The sequence below is a fragment of the Apteryx mantelli genome, chromosome 9 (genome assembly GCF_036417845.1).
Source record: "Apteryx mantelli isolate bAptMan1 chromosome 9, bAptMan1.hap1, whole genome shotgun sequence".
Lineage (NCBI taxonomy): Eukaryota > Metazoa > Chordata > Aves > Apterygiformes > Apterygidae > Apteryx > Apteryx mantelli.
In genome coordinates, this window is record NC_089986.1 from 30,841,138 (window position 1) to 30,864,313 (window position 23,176).

Consider the following 23,176-nt stretch of genomic DNA (forward strand, 5'->3'; position numbering starts at 1 on the left):
GCAAAATAGGTTCATGCTAGCTACTTTTTCTGCTTTGAAATATGGAAAAAGCGTTGCAAGAATGGGAGTGCATCTGTAGCGCAGCTGTGTACAGCAGCTGGCCATGGTCCGCTCCTCTGCCTTTAGCATCGGTAGTAGGTTATGTTCTCTAGTCTCTGGCCCAAATAACTGGAACACTTTTTTTGTTTGTATTTGGGGGCAGAGCAGGAAATCTAACAGTTTACTGTTTTGCTGGAAGTCCACCATTTGGTTACGTCATTTTTTAAAGTAATTTAAGGCAGCACAGTTAATCAGCATTACTGAAAACCTCAAGTAGGGTTCATTTGGCAGGAAAATAATCAGCATGCTTACTGGGAAGTAGTATCTGTAGTTGCTTGATTTTCCTTTTTATTCTGAAGTATTCTGTCTACCAAACAGGACTAGGCCTTCTCCTCTTTCTTTGATATTTAAGCTTTTTTTTTTTTTTTTGTAAAACACACATCCTTATGTTTGTGGGTTTTGCGCAGTTCTGCAAAACAAAATACACAATGCTAACACGTGACTCATGCCAAGCCATTAATATTTCACCAAGACTTCACCACCTTACAGAGGTGGTCTTCTCTTCTTGTCAGATTTTCAGATTTTCAGAGTAAGGGGAGAGGGAGGGTTGCTTTTTGCTGGTTTTTTTTTCTCCCCAAACACAGAAGTATTTGATGTAGGTCTTGGAAGCCCTGTACAAGTCTTGACTGGATCGAATCTTGTGCAGCTCCTTGGAAGTAACAAATACTAGCCTGATTTTAGGGATAGGAGCATTAAGTGAACTTCAACAGCAACAACAACAACAAAAAAAGTGGGGTGACTCCCCATTTTATCTGTTTATATTTGCTTTCAGGCCATACTGCTGCAAACATACTTTTAATAATGATAATCTCATCATGTAGGTTTTATTAACAGAAAAAAAAGAAAAGTAAACTGCATAGTTGTAGAAAATTGGTCTGTTTGCTTAATTCTTAGGCTGCTATGGTCACAGGACCACTAACATCTATTGAAAATCTTCTAGGATTCATTTTAAAGCAAATTTAGGGGAATTCTGGGATGATTTACATTCTTCTGCTATAGGATAGATTTACCACGAGGGGGCAATGTACAGTTGACTTTAATGTCTCTTATTTTCTCCGTACCTAGAAATGAAGAAAACACGTGGCACAGTTTGCAGGTTTTGCCTGGACTTTTGTCCAAGTTGGTATGTGGCTCAAGAGCCATCTTTGCCTTTGCAGCCTGTGTGCGTATGCCTTTGATTTTCGTACTGTTGATTCAGGACTGCTGCTGGCTATAGACTGAACCTTCTGGGTAAGAAGAACTTGTTTAGGCAGGCAAACTTATCAGTCGGAAAGGTGTTGCAAAGCAAGTGCCTGCGTGTGTGTGCGTGCACAGGTATGAACACATGTTGTGCTTAATTTGTTTCTTTTAATTGCCCCTTTCACCATGAGAGCTAACTTATAAAACGGATATGGTTATGAAAGTCAGAGTAGGTGATTTTTTTTAAAAAAAAAGAAAGATTGCATCCAGTAATTTTTCTGTAAGCAGACTAGCAGATTTTTTTTCCTGTATGTAGGTTTCTTTGTCTATTTTAAAGAATTGGATGATATTGACGGTGTAATTCTAGATCCATAGTCTAAGGCTAGTGGAGGAAAAAAAAAAGTATTTAAGATCGGAGGTGGGGAAAAAAATACAGAGTCTAAAAATTTCTGTATCATGGAAATTAGTTTCTCTAGTTTGTTTAGCAAGATACTGCTAATAATGAGCATCTCTGACACTATATGTCTGCCAGTAGCATGAGGGTGCATTCTGCCAGTTTTCCAAGTAGCTTCATTCAATACTGTTAAAGAACATGATTTCTCCGTATCTCCAGGTAAGTATTAACATTAAGTGAACCTGGAGTAAAAGAGTGTGATTCCAGAAAGTGTGTCTGTCTTTAAGGTTTATTCCTTGTGCTGATCGTGTGGATCAAATCTCTGGTTGTCGGGCAGTTCCCATTTGTCTTGAGGGTTTTTTTTTTTGCCTTTTGCATATTTCAGTCTGTAGATGAAATTGTATGATTTCAGTCTCCTCTCTCATGTTTTTCTACCATTTGGGGCACAAGTGGGTTATGACTAAGAAAAAAACCTGACTGTGGTAGTTCCAGTTGAAACTGGCTTGGTTTTCCTGCTCGAGATGTGGTCTGATGCAACTCTTAGCTGGTTAGGTAGAGAATTTGTCACCGATGAGGCAGGCTGAGGAATGATTCAACAAGCCACGTAGGCTGTTCTCTACTGAGATAGCTCTGTCCATGGGGAAGCCAGTCCAGAGACCGGACCTGTGAGACAAAGGACCTAGTCTCGTGCCTCTGGTTCTGCAGTTACCAAACCGCGCAGTACCTGAGTGAGCTCTTCTAGAAACTCTTCTTTCGGATCAGGAGTATGACCAGGGAAATCACTAACTTTTATGACATGCAACATGGGTTGCAGAACTCATTTGGGGAAATGAGAATGTTTCCCGTGGTGGGCTTCTGAGGTGCTCTACACCAGGCCCTAGAAGGTTATGGGAAAGAAGAATGATCGCCCTGTGAAGAAAGCTATCAGCCCTTGCAGTTAGTCTTGACACTAAGCTTAGGCAGGTAACCATGGGTACTGTGTACAGCAAACTGTTGAGTATCTCCAAGCACTGATGGGAGATTTTAGTACAAGGCAAAATAGCTGCACTAGCTTTAACCAAACCAGGACAATAGCAGTGAGCTGTGGTGTCAGGGCTCTGAGAACCCACCAGGGATCCCGGTGCTTCAACTGGCCTACCTGCAAGGAAAGCCGTACCAATTCGTCTTCACATCATTACCCTGGACATGCCGACTCCTTGTCATTCCACGGTTGCTGTGTAACATGCTGGAGATGTGAACTGGTGATGTGCAGCCTAGTTAAAATGCGGAAACATGGCATATGAGGTATGAAGCACTGGCCTGAATTATTGTAGTTGTTTTCATTCTGAGTTGTATCTACTTCATGCTATAGAGGAAAGGGGAGGCATAATGGAAGTTTTGGGAATTACTTGCCTCTTACATGATATGAGGCTTCTACTGAAATACATAAATGGAAAATATGTGCTGGCATTTATACTTCTGCTTCTGCTGCTCATATATACTTTTTTTCAGCAATTTGTTAACTAGTAGTTGTGGTTGGAGAGTTTTAGGAAAAATAACTTTTGTCATATTGAGAAAAGTATGATCATGCTAATTAGACTTTTCCCTTCGCCACAAGTACAGGGCCCTGTCATTAAATCACAGATTCATATTTAGTTATATTGGCAAGATAATGAAATCAGATCCTGTACAGAACTTTGCATCATTAACGCTGGCTAGCAAGGTTTCTCTGGAAATGAACTTAAGTGATAACAGAAGATAACCAGACCGACTTTAGGAATAAGAGAGCAAGAAGTGACTCATCTTGTGGTATTACCCTCTTACCTGGCACTTCAGAATGTTTAAAGCAAGCTTTAGGAGAATGCACTGCTTGTTTTGGTTTTACCCTAACTAGGGAAAAGGCCCGTTTGTTTTCCAAATCTCCTTAAGATTCTGGCAGAGCTAGACTACTCAATAGTGCGTTTGGAAAATAACCGTACATCCCTCACGTTACAGCAGCACTCTCTTCTAGTCCTACCGTCTCGGTGAAGCTCCTCTTGGGTAGGGCCTTGTCTCTACTAGCAAATTTTTGGCTTGGATTTCCCTGTAAATGCAAATAGCAGTAAAGGCTGAAGGTGGCCTAAGCTACATATGAGAAAACACCCATCCCCTCTCTGCTCGCCAACTCCCATGAGCGGGTAGTTAGGAAATGAAAATTTCCCAATGCAGCTGTTACTTACGAAGTCTTAGAAGCAACCTTGGCAATATGCAAGTTGGGTATCAATTTCAAAAGGCTTGCAATGGTTATGGTGTTCTTTGTCGCCCCTTCCCCATAATGGAGGTACGGGCTTGGATGACATCTCCACTGAGCAGATCCACATCTATAAGAATAACGGCTAAAGAAATTAGCAACAGGATCGTTTTCAATCTTCAGAGTTTCTTTTTGGCGTGAGGAAGAATTTGAAAAGGAAGAGGCTTCCAGGTGCCATTTTTCTGGGCTAGACAAGAAGTCTGCTTTGCAGAACTTCTGATTTTCATCAAGAGGGTGATTAAAGAGAGAGTTTTAAATCATAGTGTAGTAAAAGGATAATTTTAATTGTCCCCGTCAGGCCATCAAGAGAATATTATGCAGATTATCTTTAATATCATGGCTGAATGAGTTGCACACTCATTGTCACTTCTTGTAGCACAAGGATAAAACGGTACTTTGTCCTGACACTGCATCCTTCCAATGGCAACAGACGACTTTCATATGTAATGAAATTGTTCCTCTTCTAGCTCTGTTCCCCAAACTTCCTCCTCCTGTAAGGAATTCAAACCTACTGCCTGGATACTCAAAAATCTTGTCTTCATGGGGGTTGTGGAAATTCACAGCTCTTTGCATTTCTATTTTCTATGCAGACAGGTGTGAAGAACATGTTGATTTGGTCTGTAGTGGGTTAGATAATACATGACGGATTAATGTTAGCATCCATTTGGCCTCCTTTTAGGTTTCAAACTCATTCACCAAGAGCCGTGTCTCTAGCATGTTTTGTGTGTTCCAGTTGCCAAGCCCTACATGGGAGAAGACTTCTTCGTCTTTTGTAAAAGACCTAGTCTACAGCTTAGAGGTTCAGCTTGATAAGGCACTTCCTATTCATAGCCTATTTAGTTGGGATTAGGAATCGCACCATCCCCTCATGGGCTACTGCTTGCTAAATGATTCAGTGAGTGCAAAGGCCAGAGGATGTGCGTATTTGTCTTTTTTGTCTTCTATCCTGTAAATGGGTAGGTGTAAATGGTTCTTTGAAACGATCTCTTCATGCTTTTCTTTTCTCTGCTCTCAAAAGAAGGAACTGAAATGGCAGATAGTGCCATGTCCATTAATAGCGTGGTCTTAAGCACGCAAGCAGAGGTGTGGAAGGGTTTTGTGACTTCTCTAAGAGGAAGCGGTGTAGAAAGGTTTTAGCATCTAGGCAGCAATAACTGCCACGTACCATCAGTGTGGATATGTTGTCTGGGCCCTGAAGAACTGGGAATGAAAGTATGAAAAGGAGAGTTCTTAAGGTTCAGGCTGATGGCAAGTAAGTTATTCTCAAAGAAATGCTTATGCATCCAGCTAAACTCCTCATGCTATGGTGAAAAGTCTAAATTTTGTGACTCCGGTGAGTAGAATGAGCTGCTTTTAGAAACAGATGTACTGGGTACGTGGACACTTAAACACACAGAACCTTTAGTGCCTTTTCATTACTGGATTGTTTCAGCTCAGTAAATCACATGTGTTTTGTGTGAGCAATAAAAGCAAGCAATATATAGTGAAGCATAAACAGCAGGGTGTCGACACTTGTAAAGACTTTACCCTATCTATAATTATTGCTTCCTCTCTTTAATTGTTGTGGTACCTTCCTTTTAATGTGATCACGTCAGATTTGTTCTCCAACTTAGCAAGAGCTACTTTTTTGCACAAGAAAATTTCTGTGCTCTTTTTAAATGTTAATCTTGAAATAAAGATTACTCTGAAGTGTCTGCAGTTTAAAGGATGTGGAAGTGTATTAGCACTTAAGCTGAGAATAAAATTGACTACTCCGTTTTCATTGCTGTGTGGAAGTGCAATGCAAATGGCAGGCAAAACAGGATACTGAAAAATCCATTTCACTTATGAAAGCACCTGAATTTATCGGAATCACAAGTGCTGTTATGAATGCAGTTATCTAAAATGCTATGTGTATTTTTACAACCTTTGTAACTTTTGCTTTTTGCATGAATGAGATTCTTCAGTTCCATTTCAGTTTTTAGGGAGAATCAACAATGCGACACGTTTTTAAAAACCTTGTTTTTTTTTTTTTTTTAATTTTTATTTTAAGAGGTGAGAATGTTGCTAGTCAGGAATTACTCATTACACTTGTGATTGTGTTTTGTTTTTTTTTTTTTTCCTTAACCAGACGGGTGAGAGTCCTGAAGCTGCTCCAGGTCGAAAGGGCTCTTCTGCATGGTTTAGGTACTTTGTTAAAACACAAGCCATACACCATGTTAATATTTTGCTTTTCAAAGTGTTGTGAAAAGGTGAAATTCTCAGATACAAGGTGATTCTTAGCATGTCCTGTGCCATTGGCCTTCCATCCTTCCCTTTCCCAGAAAAGTCCAAGTATATCTCTCATTTCTATCGCTCTTCTTCTTGAACAGTAGAATCGGCCGAGATGGGGTCTGCCAGCTAGAAAAGATTTGTAAAATCTTTTTCAGAAGAGATGTTTTCCCGACTGCCCTGTTATCAGTCAGCCCCAGAATCTGCTTTTGGAGTACTGAGCATCCAGGGGGTGCAAAAATCTGTTCGGATGGGACATGCCTGGCTTCAAAGATTCATCCTGCATTGAATTTCCTACAGTATTTGGTTCTTGTCTGTATTATTCAGGGACAGGCTTACAGGTTCAGCCAGAGGAGGAGGAGGAGGAGTTTCTAGTGGTCTTCAGCCCCCTCAGCCAGATAGGCTGGGTCTCAGTGCGCGGGTGCAGCAGCCTCGCCTTCTCTCCCTTCCGTTCTCTAGGGCCGTGGCTGTTCCTATCCCTATTTATTTAAGGTTTGTATGCACACCAAGAAGAAAGTTTCCTACGTGAAGACCTGGCATGTTCATTATTCAAAGCAAATGGTGCTTGATTTGTTATATAATCTTGCTATAATATCCTCCCTGGCTCAGTGTTCATCCGTGCAAATAGGATTTGTCAGTATTTTTGCATTCCTGAACAGAGGACCTGTCTTTTCTGCTCTCGTGTGTGTGTGTGTGTGTGTGATTTTTATCTGTTTTTCTTTTTTTTTTGGGGGGGGGGCACTTCCTGATGAGCAAAGTGCCCTTCAGCTCTGGCAGATAGGGCTGTGGCGTAAATACTCTTTTAAAGCTTCCACCTCCATGCGCCCTCCTCATGCTGGAAAAAATACTCCTTGTTTTTGCAGGATCCTAAAAGCTTAGGGGAACTAATTAAACAGCGTTGTGGGGAAGCGAAGGATATTGCAGCCCTGAATGGTGCAATAGGAGTGTTAAAAAGCTTGAAAGCAGGAATCGCTTGATTTTTAACCGTATTAGGCCTCCATCTCTTTGGATGGTCGTTTTGTAGGGCCTTGAATCCTCCCGGGAACGCTGCGGACCAGCTCCTGCTTCTGTCGTGACGTTCACTGGGGCACTCGGGGTGGAGCAGAAAGCCAAAGGCGTATTTTTGGTTTGACCTTTATTAATGGCATGGCGCAAAACGCCCGCTCCGAGCTTGGCGGTGACTTTTCCCGGTGCGGATGGGCCCGGCGTCCGCCGCGAGAGGCATTCCAGAGCCTCGAGTGGGCACGGGGTGTCCAGGCACGACGCCTGCATTCGCTGAAGGGTTCAATTCAGCAGCGTCCCTTTTGTTTTGTTTTTGCGCTTATAGAAACAGAGGCTTTTTGTTTGGTTGGTTGTTTTCTGGTGAGTGCAAAGGCTGGGAATAAGCAAGACCGAACTCTCTAGCTGTTGCTTTTATCTCAGCTGCCTGGCCCCAGGTGCTCCTGGCCCTATTTTTTAAGGCTGGTGGCTGTGCAGACATCCGCCCTGGCAGTGCTCTGCCTGTTAACGAAGGGGGACGGGGCTCTTCGATAGCTCCCGCAGTTCAGCTGCCCTCCACGACGGGGCTGAGCCTGGCCGCGGCCTCGCAGCCCCGCGGCGGCCGGGGCCGGGCCTAGAACCCGCGACCCCGCAGCCCGGCCGGGCCGGGGAGAAAGGGGGAGGGGGGAGGGGGCAGAGCGCCTCGGGCGTAGCCCCGCCTCCCGGCGCCGGCCGCCCAATGGGGGCCCGCGGCTGGCGGGGTGGGCGGCGCTCGCGCGGGGCCGGCGCTGGGCCAGTGCGCGCGGGCTGTGCGGGGATGGGGCGCGCCATGGCCGCCTGAGGCGCGCGCGGGGGACGGCGCCCGGCTCGCGCCCGGCCCGGCCCGGCCGTTGGAGGTGAGATGAGGCGAGGCGAGGCGCGGCGCGGCGCGGCGCGGCGCTCCCCTCCCCTCCCCTCCCCTCCCCTCAGCGCCGGGCTGCGAGCCGCGGTGACGGGACACGCGGCGCCTGCGGGCGGGAGGCCGCCCGGGCTGCGCTGGGCCGGGCTGCGGGGGAGCGGGGCGGCGGCGGCGGCGGGGCCGGGCTCGGCGGCTGAGCGATCCCGCTGCGTCTGCCGCCGCGGGGCCGGAGCGCGGCTCCCTCCCCTCCCCTCCCCTCCCCCTCGGCTCGGCTCGGCTTGCGCGGCCCGCCGCGGCTTCTGCAACTTTGCGGCGCTCCCGGGGAGTTTTCCCCGTGGACGCTTGGCTAGCGAAGGCGGCTCGGCAGCGCGGTGGCCGGGCCGGATTCTCGGAAAGGCGAAAGTGGTTTGCCGCCTTCGTTTGCTTCCTTGGGATCGGCAGCCCTTAAAGCTTTCTGCTTTGGGTAGGACGTGTTTTTCTGTTTGCGTTGCTGGCAGCGCGCCCCAGTCAGTAGCTTTGTAACTTTACGTTCAGACTAGAGATGTTTGCGTGCCTGCTACCTGCTGCCCACCTAACCCGGTGTTTGTGCCGCGTGTCGCTGAGATTGACCTTTTCAGGGTTTTCCAGGACGCTCGTCGTGCTGCTTTCCGTGAGGCTGTTGTCGAGTGTCTGTGCCACAGGCTGCCCAAAAGGCTTCGCTTGCTGTGTTGTGCCTCTAACTTCATTTGTTGTGGCTTTTATTTTTACCTCGGACTGTTGAGAAGGACGCTCATAATCGCTTTTTGGCTAATTCCTTTTCTTGCTTCAGATGCTTAGTTGTGGTGGAATTCAGGTTAGAGAATGAGGGAGGTTTGGGGGGAAAATGGGACAAAGGCGGATTTTTATGGTGTGCAGTAGTGAAAAGCCTTTATGTTTTATTGCATGCGTTTTTGTACATGTTGTTTCCCGCTTCCCTTAAAATGCTGCTGCAGGTGAGACATGAAAGGATTATGTGAGTCTCTCTGCCATTGCAGTTGTCGTTCTTTCGCAGAGAGTGAATACCTTTTTCTTCTGTCTCGTTAAGTGTTTTCAGTGCAAATAGAAGCAAAGAAGATACTCAAGAGACAAATCCATACAGAAGAGTTGTTGAGCCTGTAGGTAGTAATCTGGTGGCAGGGTTTACGAGCTGGTGGTAGGACTTGGCCGTGAGGGAGTAGTACTGTATCGCTCTAATAATTTCCTCTAATCAGTTAAAGGAGCTTTGTAAACAGAAGCTGGAGTGAGAGCCACTAGAACAGACGGAGTGCTCCGAGGTGAAGGGGAAGAAATTAGGAAGCTTACTTGATTCTTTATTCCTCATACCTATGATTTAAAACTTCAATTTTGATACGTAGTGTTGTCCCAGCTGAGCAGGTTCTTGAAATGGTCTGGTTTTGAAGTCTCTTGTTTAGGGAATACTCTTAGGGTCTTTAGTTGCTCTGAAGGAGGTGAATGGTGTATCTTTGCTCATCTGTATTTTGATTCTGTTCAGGAGCTCTGAGCATTCATTCCTTTGATTTCTCAGGGACCAGCAGTGGTCCTTCTCTGCCTTCCCTGTGTATATCCCTCCATGTCTTTTTGGGGATGCTTTAGAGCTTGAGGTGTCCCAGTGTATTATGCTTCCGACCACAGAAGTACACAATTACAGGGCAGAGCAACGAGACCCTTTTCCTGGTATAATGAGGGATAGTATTTGCAGTGAACGTGAAGAGTTTGGGTTTATAAGGATAGCCATGTGCACCCACAAGAGCGTCTTTTGTCCTGATGTGACTGAGGACTCGTATTCTTCCTCTCCTTTTTTTGTACTTGTTGGATGCCTGAAGCATCAGTTGGTGTTGACTTGGCAGTTCTGCTTGGACATAATGTATAGTAATCTTTATGTGTGGTTATTGTCTAGCAAAAATAGTAAAAGATTAAAGCTTGCTTCTGGTGAGCTGAAGGCAGTGGTTTTTAGGGACCTGTTTTGAGAGCTATCCAAGAAAGCTGTCTTGTCTCCTGCTGAGAGTACTTCCTCACTGCTCCTTAGGGTATCTCACAATCAGTAGGTCTTCTGGAATCCCTTATATGAGGGAGGTGTGGATTACCCTTTTCGTACTTGGCATCTGGGAAATTTGGTTTACTTCAGACTAGCGGTCTCTGTAAGCTCTTTATAGGCTAAAGATGAAGCATCTTAGTGGCCGTCTCTTAGTCACTGACCAGAAGATACTGCACTCGAATGAGTTCTCTTGAAAACCTTGGTATCTTCCATAGGCGTATCCTCAGGTATAAGCTGTCTTTTCAGATTTACTGCTAGCTGAAGGCACTGTCTAGCTTCTGAAACGTGAGTTTATTCCATCAAAGGAAAAGACAAAATTCACTGCATCTTTGAAGCTATTTCAGAAAGACAAAAAGTACACAGCTACCTGAAGTTCTTAAGCTTTGTTACTGGCTGCTCCTTCAGAATTACTTGTGGCTGAGGGTGATGGTCCTTCTGTTTAAAGGAAAATATCAGGATAGGCACCCAATGCAAATAAGTTTAAGATGGGTGAATGTAAGGAAGATCTTTTCTTATGACTGTTAATATTGGGGTTAACGTTGCACTTTGGTGAAAATGTAAATGAGACCTTGTTCTGGCTTGCCTGGAGTGGGAGGCTCTCTTTTGCTCGCCATTGGACACTTTCTCCGCTCTGCAAGTAGAGCGTCTCTTTCTTCCCAGCGCTTGCAGTTTGACTCAAGCTTTGGATTGGTTAGTACTGTCCCACACTCTTAGTTTTAGGGGCTGCTGTAGTAGGCCAGGCTGTTTGGGATTTTTAATAATTGTAAAAGTGTTAGTACAATGTACTAGGAAGGAACTACATTTGAAATGGAGAGATGCTCGCAAATGTTTTGCTAGAAATAAGGAAATTCTTTTCTGGACAAGTGTGGCTGGCTTCTACATCTTGTATTTTCTGCCTAGACGCTTTTTAGACCTTCAAAATCTCCTGAATATATACTGGCTGGGCACTAGTCTAGGAGTAAATATTTTTAGGAGTGTGTCATTAGCAAGATGTGAGGCCGTGCCCTGTTGAATTCACTTTTCCTGTTAACACCTGTGAGGAAGGACTTTGCCATCTGCAGTTTCCATTTGACATGACTTTCGTTTCTTCTGGCTTGTCACTGCAGTGAGTAAAAATACCCAGGAACTTCTAGTTTAGTTTGGAGTTGAATTGTCTGTCTTGTATGCCTTCCAGGAGCAACTGGCTTCAGCTGAAGTGGAAGCTGCAGAAGTCACTGTTAACTCACCTTCTCCTGTCTGTTTGAAGCTTTTTTTGTTGTTGTTGTTTTTTGTTTTGTTTTTTTTCCCTCATTTCCATAGCTGTCAATGTTCAAGTCTCTTTCATTTTGAATATTTGAAGTGTCTCTTCCTTCTAATAGCTTTTATTCAGACCAGGATGAACGTGTTTATGGAGTGCTAATTTTAAGTGCAGTTCTGTTGCAACTTCAGTTGCTTGAAGTTTCTGAATAGCAGTAGCAAAAACTTAGTATACTTGTAAGTGACGCAGTCTCAAAGCGATGTCATGAAACTGAGCTCAGGCTTCTTTACGGCTTAGTAGTTAGAGATGCTACCTGTGCAAGTGTGTCTGCTGATCTTTGCTGTGGTGGTTTTAAAATTTACCTTGTAGAAGTTTAGCTTTCCTGCTGTGTGCAAGTGGCCACATGAACAGGGAAGTACACTGAAATGATGTGAACAAAACAAAGTGTGAGGAAAAACTTTCTGCTAATTTGTCATTAGTAAAACCAGGCGGTCAGCTAGTAGGCAGTGTATGCGTACTACTTAGGTTGAGAATGTCCTTCTACTGCTTTCCTGTCACGTGTGTGACCGGTAGAAAGTTTGACGTTATCTTACTGTAGTGATTTTTGAACTGTGCTACTCAGGCAGGCCTGTGAGGAGTCGCATGAGTTCTGAGAGAGACCACGAATCAAAGCAAGCTTTTTGGTAGGTGTGATTATGCTACAAAGGCATCTATCTACGGTCCTGCTGAGAAATTCATCCCTATAGGGGTCTGCAAGTCCAAAAAAAGGAAAGAAGGAAGAGTAAAAAAAAGGCTGAAATCCACTGGCCTGCAGGTCAGGAAGACAATGTTTGACCAGTCTTGTTTCATGTTCTCTTTACATGCACAAGGATTAAAACCTAAAAAAACCCCCACTAATTTTAAATGACTTTTAAGGTTAGCTCCATTTAACTGCACAGAGCAAGCTCAGCATAGGAGGAGAAAGGAATGTCTTCATGATTCGCCTTCTCCTTTTTAGACAAAGCACTTTATTACAAAACAAATACCTAACACTTCATTGATTTTTGTAATGTGGCGGTCGTGTCCAGCTGTCCAAACATGAGTTTCCACATACCTTTGATTGTTCAGACATAGCGTGGAATTTGGGAAACGCAACCAAAAGCATGGAGGAACCTATCGGTTTTGGCGTGAGCGCTGTACTGAGAGCCTGGCGGATTGTGGCCAGTTACTTACTACCAAGGGTGAGCGGAGGGGAGCAACTGTGTTGGATGCATTGCAGCCTCAGCATGTGTGCCTCCTCTTCAAATGGACTCTGCTGCAGTCTGTGGAAAGATTGCGACTGCTCCCACGGCGTGAGGGAGCTAGGCAGAAGCACACCGAGAAGCAGGAGCATACGGGGTTTCAGAGCACATGGCATTTGAAACACCTGCAACTCATTTGCTGTTTGTTGAGCCGTCATTTGGCCACCCCTGACTCTACGGTGTTCTTTCTGTGTACCCAGCCGTTGCAATTTCTGGTATAACAGGAGTGGTTATGAAAAACTGGAGTGTTGGCATGCTAAAAGAGTCCCTAATTGCTACAGCTGCCCTTTGAAGCTGCTGTTTCTAGAGTGATTTTGAGCAGGTGAGAGGTGGTGTATTATTCTCTCAGACACGCTAGCAGCCCGAGGACTGGAAAGTGCCGAGAGCCTTGTTCCCCCTTTCCGTGGCCCTTTCCACACACAGCACATGGCATCAAATGTTTGGCCCTGTAGAACTGGGCTAGAGTACAAACAGCAACTTTGATCTCCCCCCTCTCCCCCCCGTGTCAAATTAAACATTTGCTCTACTTGCAACAACTGCCACCAGCCCGTGAAAGTAAGGAGCATTGTGTAGGGGTTGGCCTACTTGGAACTACGGTTCTTTTCTGTAATTGAGATTTTTGCGGAGTGACTTAATCTGGGTACAGTGCAGGTTTGCTAATAAGATTACAACTGTTATCTGCTCCAGAAATCTACATTATGAGGGCTCTGAACTGCCAGCGTTGGTTGGAATAGTTACAACTTTACGTGAGTCATCATTTTAAGGGATGAAGAAAGTTAGTTGATCCTGTTATCTCAAGGTGTGGTCGGACTTCTTTGCAAAGTCGTGGGATGGTTAGGTACCATTGAAAGGAAGAGGCCTACTTTACCCTCGAGTGTCTGTTGCAGATGTTTTTTCCCCGTGCTGTCACCAGTGCTCGTATGGCTTGCTTAGGGAGTTAAATTGGGAGAAAAATTCATCAGTCAAGAAGTTAAAAAGTGCCAATGTGTAAAGAGGGAGGGAGCATACAGGTGGCTAATTTGAATATCCTGTTTCCTAGCTGTATTTTGAAGTAGGTTTTTGGTTTTCGTTTTTTTTTTTTCCTTGTCACTTATTTTTCTTCCCAGCAGCTGGATTTTTGACCAGAGTTTGATCAAATTTTACTGGCTTTGGTAGTGGGATGAAGAGCATTAAATAAGAACTTCACATGTAACTGTGCTTCTTTGGATAGCATTTTCTTATGGGTGTTGGTGGGAAAACTATCTTTCAGACTGTAATTCTCTGTTTTCTTCTAGGTTTTTTTTTTTAGACTTTGCTCACTGTTGAAAAATGGGAGAGATAGAAGGAACATACAGAGTTCTGCAGACTCCTGGCTCTCGTTTGGGTGTCCAGAAGAATACCGGAGTGAGTACCTTGGAGCCAGGACAGAATCTGTCTACTGCAATGGCACTATCACCTGCCAAAACCCATGAGAGGGATCTGCAGATCAAAATAAAGATGTTGGACAACACGGTGGAAGTACTTGACATTGAGGTAAGAGAGGTTTAAACTTGATTTCAAGTACACTTAACTTCACATAATGTAAAGCTTACAGAATGTGCTACTATATCTGGGAAATTTTGAGGCAACATCCAGATAAGGATTCTTGTAGGGAACTGACCTACTTACGAGTAGATAAATGAGTGACGCTTCTGGTGTTTTTTAAAAAAAAAAATCTTTTATATGCAACAGATGTTTGTGTTTTTTAACAGACGTTTATTTGAATACAAGAGCATACAGTAACAATTTTTAGCTGTTAGTTGCGTTGGGGTACACCAGGTATCTTCTGCCAAACTGTTCTTGCTTCCTGAGCCATATGTAGCTCTGCTCGTTTGGAGACTGGGAAACAAAAGGACTTAAAACTTTTTTTATTGTTATTATAAATGATTTTAATGGTTTGTATCCTCTTCGAGTAAACTTGTTTACATTAGAAAGCTTTTGCCTGTTGCTGCATTTTGGGAAGGAGGAACTGGAGGGGGTGCAGTGTTTCTGAAAATGAGTATTTAAAAGCATGCTTGCTTAGCAATCAGAAATCTGCCTTAAGAAATACAAACAAACCGCACTCAAATGGGGTGGCTCTATATTAAAAAAAAAAAAAAAAAAAAAGGACTTTTTTGTTCTTCAGATTCTTCTTTCATTCTCAATATGAACTTCAGACTCTAATTTTAGCCTGCCTAAAGACCTTTCGTTAGAAAACAGTTGTGCCCTAGTCAGGATACCTGAGCTATCGGGTATTCTACCTTAGTGTAAAATTGCCTTTGTAATTAGTACTTGTAGCCTTAACTTGTTGCATATACTTAAACAGGTTTTACCAAATGGAGTAAGAAAAACGTCTGCGGAGCTCTAAGGAAATGGTGGCTTTTCTGTGAGGTGTATTCTACAGACTGATGTCCAACTGTTCAAATCTCGAACGTGAAATCTGATTTTTTTTTATTTATTTATTTTTTCAGTCAAGTGTGATACCGTGCTTGTATCCTCCTGAGGACACAGAGGGTACAGCAAACCCAGCCATCCCTCAATTACTGTTTAGTGCATAGAATAGCAAAAGCCTCTGGAAGTTGCTGGAAATTTTTTTTTTTTTTTTAATTTAGGTTAGAATATCTTTTTAAAAAAATAACTGCTGACTTTGGCTCCCTTAGGTGTGATTTTTGAAGTTGGTGTAGATTTTGGTGGATTTTTTTTTTGTCACTTGTAACGTTGACAACCAGTGCAAGTCTACCATAAACAATTAATATCAAGAATGAATTTGTAACTCCTAGTTCCCACTTTATTCATGGCGCCAATGACTAGAAATCATCTGTGCATTAGCATAGATGCTTTCCTTCTCTTCCTCTCTTTCCCTGTCAAATTTCTACCAACTTTTTGTCTACTCTTCTCATGTAAATCTTCCATGTGCTGCAGTAACCTTAACCTCTTCTTTTTCTTAATTTATGAATCTTCTTTCTGTTCTTTCTGACATAGTCAAAGCCTGCTTTATTGCTTTTGATCTACAACCAAAATAAAACTTTTTGACTATACTTGCCTCTCAGAAAACCTTTTAATTCTTTTTTGTCTTCAAATTCAGGGATGCTTGCACAGCCTGCAGTTGCATTCTAGAGTTCTGCACTAGTTTCTCTTCTGTTCTGAGCATCCCTTCCTTGATTCTCTTGAGTTGTCATCTGCCCTCGGTAAAGTTTACTACGTTGCACAGTACCTTGTTTTTTTGAAACTGTCTTGACTTGGTTCTCTGTCATCTCCTGTAATATTCTTGATTGCATATCATCCCAGTTATCTTCTTCATTTCTCCCCAGCTTCTGTTACAGGTTAAGGGCAGCTCCATGCTTAATCCCTTGTCTTCTCCTGCAGCACTTCATTGGTAGACTTTTCACTGAACACAAATTCAACTGCAGCTCAGTTCTTAAAGGTGTCTCAACTCTTGACTGTTTCAATCCTAAATAAAATCAACCTTTTCCTAATGCAACTTCATTTTGATATTTATCCATGAACACCAAGCTTTATGTAGCAAAACCATTAATTCCTAAATCACACTTTTTTTTACTTGCTGTGGGTGATACCACAGTCTTACCTGTCTAACAGATAATTTAGGCATTCATTCACCTCTGATTCCTTCATTCGTTTTGGCTGGCTGTCTCCTGCAGGTGCTCTGATTGTTACTGTTTATCCACCCAGGTAAAACCCATCTCGTTCAGGACCGCCTCGTTCCGCGTCTTGATTGTTGCAATAACTTTCTCTTTGGCCTTAGCCAGCCCAGTCTTGCCGCCTATATGCCCATTCAGCATGTTGCAGCCCAAGTCAACTGCTCGGTTGTTTTTCCTAGCAACTGTTACTGCCTGCCTGGTTTTTTGCATCCTGCCATTGTTTCCTGCTCTTTGTAGCGTCAAGTAGCTAAGTAGCTTATCTCTGCTTTCAAGGCCCTCCGTGGCCCTACCTGTGGTTTCTTGCAAGAAGATACTTGACTCCGTCTCCTAATTGGGCCCCAGTGCAGTACCTTTGCTTGCTTGTTTGTTTTTTTGCCATGACTACAAGAGGTTTCCAGTACTTGTAAACTATCTTAGATTTCTCCTTTTACTTAGAAAGCTCTCTCTGGCTATGACATTCTCAGAAACATCTCAATTTGGGCAACTAGTTTGCTGAGACAATTAATATCATACTGTTCTTTAGGTTGTTCGGCTCTGATTGCCCTCTTAGTCTCTTGCCTTACATTGTAAGGGATAAGGAGAAGGGGCAAGCCTTTATCTGTAGAGCATTTAACGCAAAAAGGTCCGTAATCAGCAACTGTAGCATTAAAGAGTCCTAGTAATACATTACCTACATTGTTTGTTTTTGTCTAAATAACATAGCAAATGATAGCACTTTGGAATGAGATATCAAATGATAATCCGCTGCCTCCTAATCTGCTGAGTGGACTGGTGGTAGGGCAGTGGCAGGTGACCGCTGTTTGTGAAGGAAAATTGAAATTTTTCATTCAGGGATGGAGGGCAACAGTTAGGAGAGGTCAGCTGTATTTGCTAGATAGGTGGTGTGGTCTTGAGTAGCTGGTTTTCTGAAAAAGCAATGGGAGAAATTCATGATTAAGCAGGTGTCCTAGGCAGGTCGAGGTTCTGATTGTAGTGAGACCTGCCCACTCCTTTTTGCTTTTGGAAATTTTGTTCACGGAGTCTGGGAGTGAAAGGCTGTGTTGTCTTCGTTATCTATTTTATATTTAAAAAAAAAAAAGAAGTTCCATGTGGTTTGTGTTTATTGATTCAGATCAGCAACAGGAGTTTCTGAATGTACCGGGACAAGAGCTCTGTTGTGGAGGGTTTGAATATGAAAAGATGCAAATGTGTAAAGACCAGATGTCCCTTAACAGCTTGTGTCTAAGCCTCCTAGAAGAAGAAAACAATGCGTTTTAAGTGAGAAGTTAAGTGAGACTCCCGAAAGTGTGGGAAGTTAATCTGAAGATATGTTTTTCCCAGGCAAGTAGCACTGTCTTACTGGTGAGCATGGACCATGCTTGCATATAAAAGTTTATTAGAAGAACCAGAAACTGGCTTTTTGGTCTGGCTGTGATCTTAAAATCTCTGAAGACAGGGTAGGAAAGGGAGTCTGTAAAGGGAAGCAGAATTGAGGACCAGAGTGAACTATAAAGGCCTTTTCCATATATGCTGTTGGTACTGCCTGCTAATGAAGATGTGGCTTATGGCAAAAAGCATTTTTTTTGTCTGTTTAAATTGTTTTCCTCAGTGTCTTAAAGAAATGTGGCAAATAACTTTTTACTGAAAAAAGTTGCATGTCTGCAGAGGTTATTTATCAGCATAATTTTATGCTATTTGGAAATATGTTTGTTTTTTTATTTAATTAGTCAATTTGAGGGGAAGGGCATTTTTTTGCGAAGTTGCAGGGAAGCTGATGTAGGAACTTCGTTAACTACCTTGCTTCAGAAGCTGCCAAAAATGATCCACATTGGCCATTGTAACGCTATGGGATAAGCCAATAGTTTGAGTGGCCTCAATAAAGATATAATCCATACGGGCTTTTCTCTGTTATTCCTTCCTTTCTCCAAGGTGCATCTAAAACGCTTGCTTATCTTGTGGCAGGCATTGGTGGACACACTTGTTTGCTATCTCTTCATCATTGCTTACAGATTTTAATTCACCAAAGAGCATAAAAGAGACCGATAAAATAACAAAATCGGTGGGACAATAACAAAATGAAAAGGAAAGTCTTTCGAGTTATTGTTGTATCTAGAACAGTTTGTTAAAAGTTCAATATAGCTGAAATCCACTGCTTTTTGTCCACCTATTGCTCTGTCCACACTTACTATCTGTATTGTAAGGTTTTATTTATAATTATGAATTTCTTTATAAAAGGGAGACATTCTTTAAAGTATGCTGTGGCAGCATACTGGGGAATCTTCTTTGAATTTTAGGAGAAGGAGATTTTCTTAAGTGTATTCTAGACTATAAAAACTGAATTGCGGGTTTATGCTTTCTCCTTTTCCTCCCCAAATGGTAAGCAAATGAAACGTATGCATCCAAAACTAGATTGGAATACTAATTTTTTAATGAGAGTTTTTTCTCCTCTTTTTACAGTCAGCTTGTTTAGTTAGTTAAAATCTTGCATGTGCTGTATCGAGGAGCACTTATCCTCTTCCCTCCAAGTTAAGCCTGTTGAAACAGGTGGTTTTGCAGACTGCTGGGGCATGGCTGGCAAATTTAAGTTACTTTGGACTTTGAGCACATCTCAAAGAAAAAGAGGTTTCTACAATAGAAGTTCTGCCAGCATTCTCAATTTTCTTAAGAGATTAAACTTAGAGGCCTTTGGTTGGCATGAAAATATGGCAGACTTAAGTAGAAGTGTCTGGGCTGTGTTTAATTTGCCAAAATGACCACTTTAATTTTACCCAGAAATATTATAATAGTCTGGGGCAGATTCTGAGAGACAGTAAAATCTCCTGCCACAAAGGGTGATTTAGGATATGGAAAGTTGTTTCATACTTGCTGAAAGCCTTTGCATTGATTTACAGTAAAGTTACAAATGGAGTGTGTTATGGTGATAGATATATGGGCTGTCAGACGCATAGAATATGGCATATATGTCTGTGTTAGTGGAAACAGTTGGTCTTTTTATACGACATAGCTGGAAAAGGAGTGGTACTGGTGGTAGATAAGACTGATAATATCTTAAAATCCAGGTAGTGAAATAGTAGGTAGATACCTTTATTCAAAGAGAAAGACTTTATATATATATATATATATATATATATATATATATGTGTGTGTGTGTGTGTATATAAGCACACACTTTATATATAATCACTTGCCACATCTTCCAGCTGTTTCCTCTGATGTAATCCATTTATTTTGGGTCTTTTACTGTCTGCCTCTCTCTGGCCCAGTTTTCTCCTTGCACTAGCTTGTAAGGCGTTGAACAGAACTGATGCCATAATGTGATGTTTAATCTTTAGTCTATATATTGTTCCTTATATAGGAAATACATTTGTTTCTGTAGGACTCTTAACAGCTATAATAAAATTATAGCACAATTCTTAATGTTCGCCAAAGCTAAGTGGGTCTGCTTCATCTATTCAATGGGAAAAACGAAGCTAGAACTCTTGCTCCTTTTTATTCTTTGTCATGTTGCTTTGAGCAAATTGTCTGTTTTGGTGGGTTGTTTGTTTAGTGTGGTTTTTTCCCCCCCCCCCCCCACTATAACAAAATAACTTGCTTTTCAATGAAACATAAGTATTTGTTAGTGTTAGACACGTTAATTTACTCTTCGCTTTATTTTGGTTTGAATTTGCCTTAGACTTCAACTAGCTTTTGTTTCCTGTGCTGGAATTTCAATTTTGTCCTGTAGTCTTGCCACGCTCTGAAGTTAAATAACGTTTAAGGTTTCCACTGTGAGTTAGGCTAGTGCAGGTTTTTTTGTGCTATAGAACACGAAACTGTGCCTTAGGAAATTTTTTTTCCGGTGTTTTCCCCCCCCTCCCCCCCACACTTTTGGCATTTCTGCTGTGCCTGCTGTTTCCATATCCATTACTCTAGTTTCCCAAAGGTGACTGTATCTTTTCTTATTTTCTTACTTATAAGTGTGTGAAACACAGAGCGTGTTCTGTGTAAGTGCTGTGCTATGTGATTTGGCTGTTTCCTTTCGGTGATCCTGGGGTGCGTTGAGGGGCGGAAATGCTCCTCTTTGCTGCAGTTTGTGAGAACAGCGTAGCCAAATAAGATTTCGCTTTTATTCCTGCATTTTCTTATTAGGTATTGACCAGTCGCGGCTTGTGACTTTTTTTAAGCTGACTCATGTACCTTAAAGTGTGAATCTTATTATTATATTAATAAAAAATTAAAGCACCTTATTCTATACTGAGATGAAAACAGTTACTTGATGTTTACTCTGCCCAACAGTGATACTGTCTTTGCTACTCACCTATATGATGCTTTCTTGGTTTATTTAAATGTACAAATTGCATTACTAAAAATGCAAAATTACTTTTTCTATGGAGGGCCTACCTATAGATATCATTTTCTTTGCAGTTTGCAGGCACCCTTAGTTTGAAAGATGTTGTGAAAATTGCATCTTTTCTGACGCTCGTTGTTTCGGATTAGTGGTCAGCTGTGTGAGCCGTTGACCGTGACTCATTGCATTCTGAGGTCCTAAAATCAGCAACTGCATTAGGACTTTAGATGTTTTTATGGAGTTGTGGAGGAAGCAATCTGAGAGTTTGAACGTACCCTGTGACTTCCTGTGGTCTGAAAAGAATATTTGCAGCCTGTACCCAAGGAAAAATGTTAATTATCAGTAACATCTAGCAGTAACATTAATCCTGTTAAAAAGAACTTCATCAGGGCTAAAGCAGAAATTTTGCAATTGTGAAGAAAAAGGTGCAACTACAAAAATACAGTTACCGTGGAGTTGTAAATAAGATGTTTGCATCCATTAAAAATGGAAAATATGTAATAGAAACGGAACAAATTCTTTGGAAATAATTTTCAGAGAGGTAGTCCTTACTGCGTATCGTGGTGTGGGTAGAGCGGAGAGCAATTTTCAGCTCATCTTCAGCATTTCCCCGCAGGAGGCTTCTCCTGTAGGACGAAGCAGCCCAACTCCTGGCTTTTCTGGCAGAGGCAGCGCTCTGACATGAATCTGCTTTTGTGCCTTCCCCCTTGCTCGCTGTTCATGCCTTCAGACCCTCGTTTCATAAAGGCTTTTTTCCCCTCTGTGCTGTAGAAGTATTAGCAGCTTAAATATGTGGGAAGTGGGAGGACAGACTGCTTCTGAATCCTATTAAGCGCTATGCTAAAGAATCTAAATGCTGCATTAGTAAGCTCAGTGTTTTTCTTCTCTGACCAGGAAGAAATAGTCAAAATTCCAGAAAGAATCATAGCCAGATGTTTGTCATTGCTCCGTTTTGACTATCCTAAATATGGCAAATAAGCTGCCTTAGACTTATTTTTGTCTAACCTCAGAAGAGAAAGTTAGTAATTCACTATTTGAAATGTGAAGTTATTATAGGGTTTAGAAAGAAAGTAATTGGCGCTTTGCAATTTACCTACTGTTTCATTCTGCTATATATTTTTTTTTATAACCTGTTATTTTGTGTTTGGGGGCTTGAATTTTTTGATGCTATGTAGGAATGTGGTATTGGGTGGGGAAAGGTGAACCCGCAGCCATTTTATTGATAGACATTTGGGCTTTTTTAAGCAAAGATGTGAGCTTAATTTGTGTTATAAAAACAATATACTGCTTTACACGTCTCTAGACATTAGTTGCCACATTAGGTAGAAAGAAAATTGAGTTATAAACCAACGAAGGAAAGAAATTAAGATCTGAATGTTCCTGTAAGAAAAGTCTATTAAAACCATTTCTCTTAAATGCACATAGTATAACTTAAAACACAGAAACCATTTAGTAAAATAAAATCAACTGTCATCCCTGTCCTTGATCTATATACATAGTAGATTGAGTTCTTAACTGTTTGTATGGTTGTGGTGTACTCTAATGAATAAAATTATGTGCATAGCTTAAAAAAATTCCCTTGTATGAGTTCAAAAGAGTGAATTGAAAGACAGTGCGAGAGTCACATTTATTTATTTTAACATAGACTTGGTATAAAGCTAAGCTCATTTTAAGCTATCTTTTATTTATGATAAGCATACCGAGAACTTTGGGCTTGCAATTATTCTGAGTGAGATCTGATAAAGTAAGCCAATGCATAACTTCGCAATCTTGACATACGTGCCGTAGTATAATTCTTGCACTTAATTCCTTTCAGATGTCTTCCTAAGCAACTAATATAGTGCCTAATTCAATGTATTTTATTTAAAAATGGAAAACCTGTAAAGAAAAACCTGTTACCTGTTGCTGCCTTACTAACTCCAGTAATCTGGCGTACTCAGTAATAAAGAAAGGAGATAATGATAGTTTTTGATACTGTCTTCTGCAGAATGCAGATGTTCATGTCTTTTTCATAATCTAATGATGGAAGATGGTGAAAATCAACTGGAATTAGTGTTTGGCCATTCCACCAAAATAACTGAAAGAAATGCCTTATTCCAAAAAGAATGCAATTGTCTGGGAGCCTTTTTTGAATGTGGGTGATGTTCAAACTTAAGTGGGTGCTGGGGTTTCCAGCATAGAGCTGGAAAAGAGAGATGGGTAACTCTGTGGAATATACAGGGGGGAAAAAAACAAAAAATTAAACCAACTCACAGTCAGCTGAAGACAGCTACAAAAATAAATGCAGTGCATTAAGCAACAGTTCAGAGAAATTTTTGGTTAGCGTCTTTCTGAAGGAAGGGGCTTGACATTGAACAAGGAAGGTGTCTGCTGATACCCCCCTGTGTTTAGGGAGACAGACCTTTGTAGGCATTTATTTAAATAAACAGGGTTGCGAAAGCTTACCTGTGTATTCAGTTCCTCCTTTTTAACGCAACGCATTTTTGGCAAGAGCTTACGTGTTGCCTGCCTGCCTAAAAAGGTGATAAGAGTATTTAAAAAACTGTGCTGTGGTGATACCTACTATAAAATATGTAC

General features: G+C 42.0%; 1 protein-coding gene across 6 annotated transcripts in view; it reads left to right on the forward strand.

Annotated features, from left to right (window-relative positions):
- Positions 1-1,289: 1,289 nt before the first annotated feature.
- FARP2 (FERM, ARH/RhoGEF and pleckstrin domain protein 2) overlaps positions 1,290-23,176 on the forward strand; it is a 102,275-nt gene continuing 80,388 nt past the window's right edge. For 3 of the 6 annotated variants that reach the window (XR_010885064.1, XM_067302091.1, XM_067302095.1), the window contains exons 1-2: positions 12,018-12,040; positions 13,912-14,149. Coding sequence is in view for 5 of the 6 variants with exons in the window: in XM_067302091.1 (XP_067158192.1) it covers positions 13,946-14,149 (204 nt within the window). In the remaining variant the exon portion in view is untranslated. Of the gene's footprint in view, positions 1,330-7,989; positions 8,066-12,017; positions 12,041-13,640; positions 14,150-23,176 lie in introns of those variants that run through there. The other 3 variants (XM_067302093.1, XM_067302092.1, XM_067302094.1) reach the window with 3 other exon arrangements.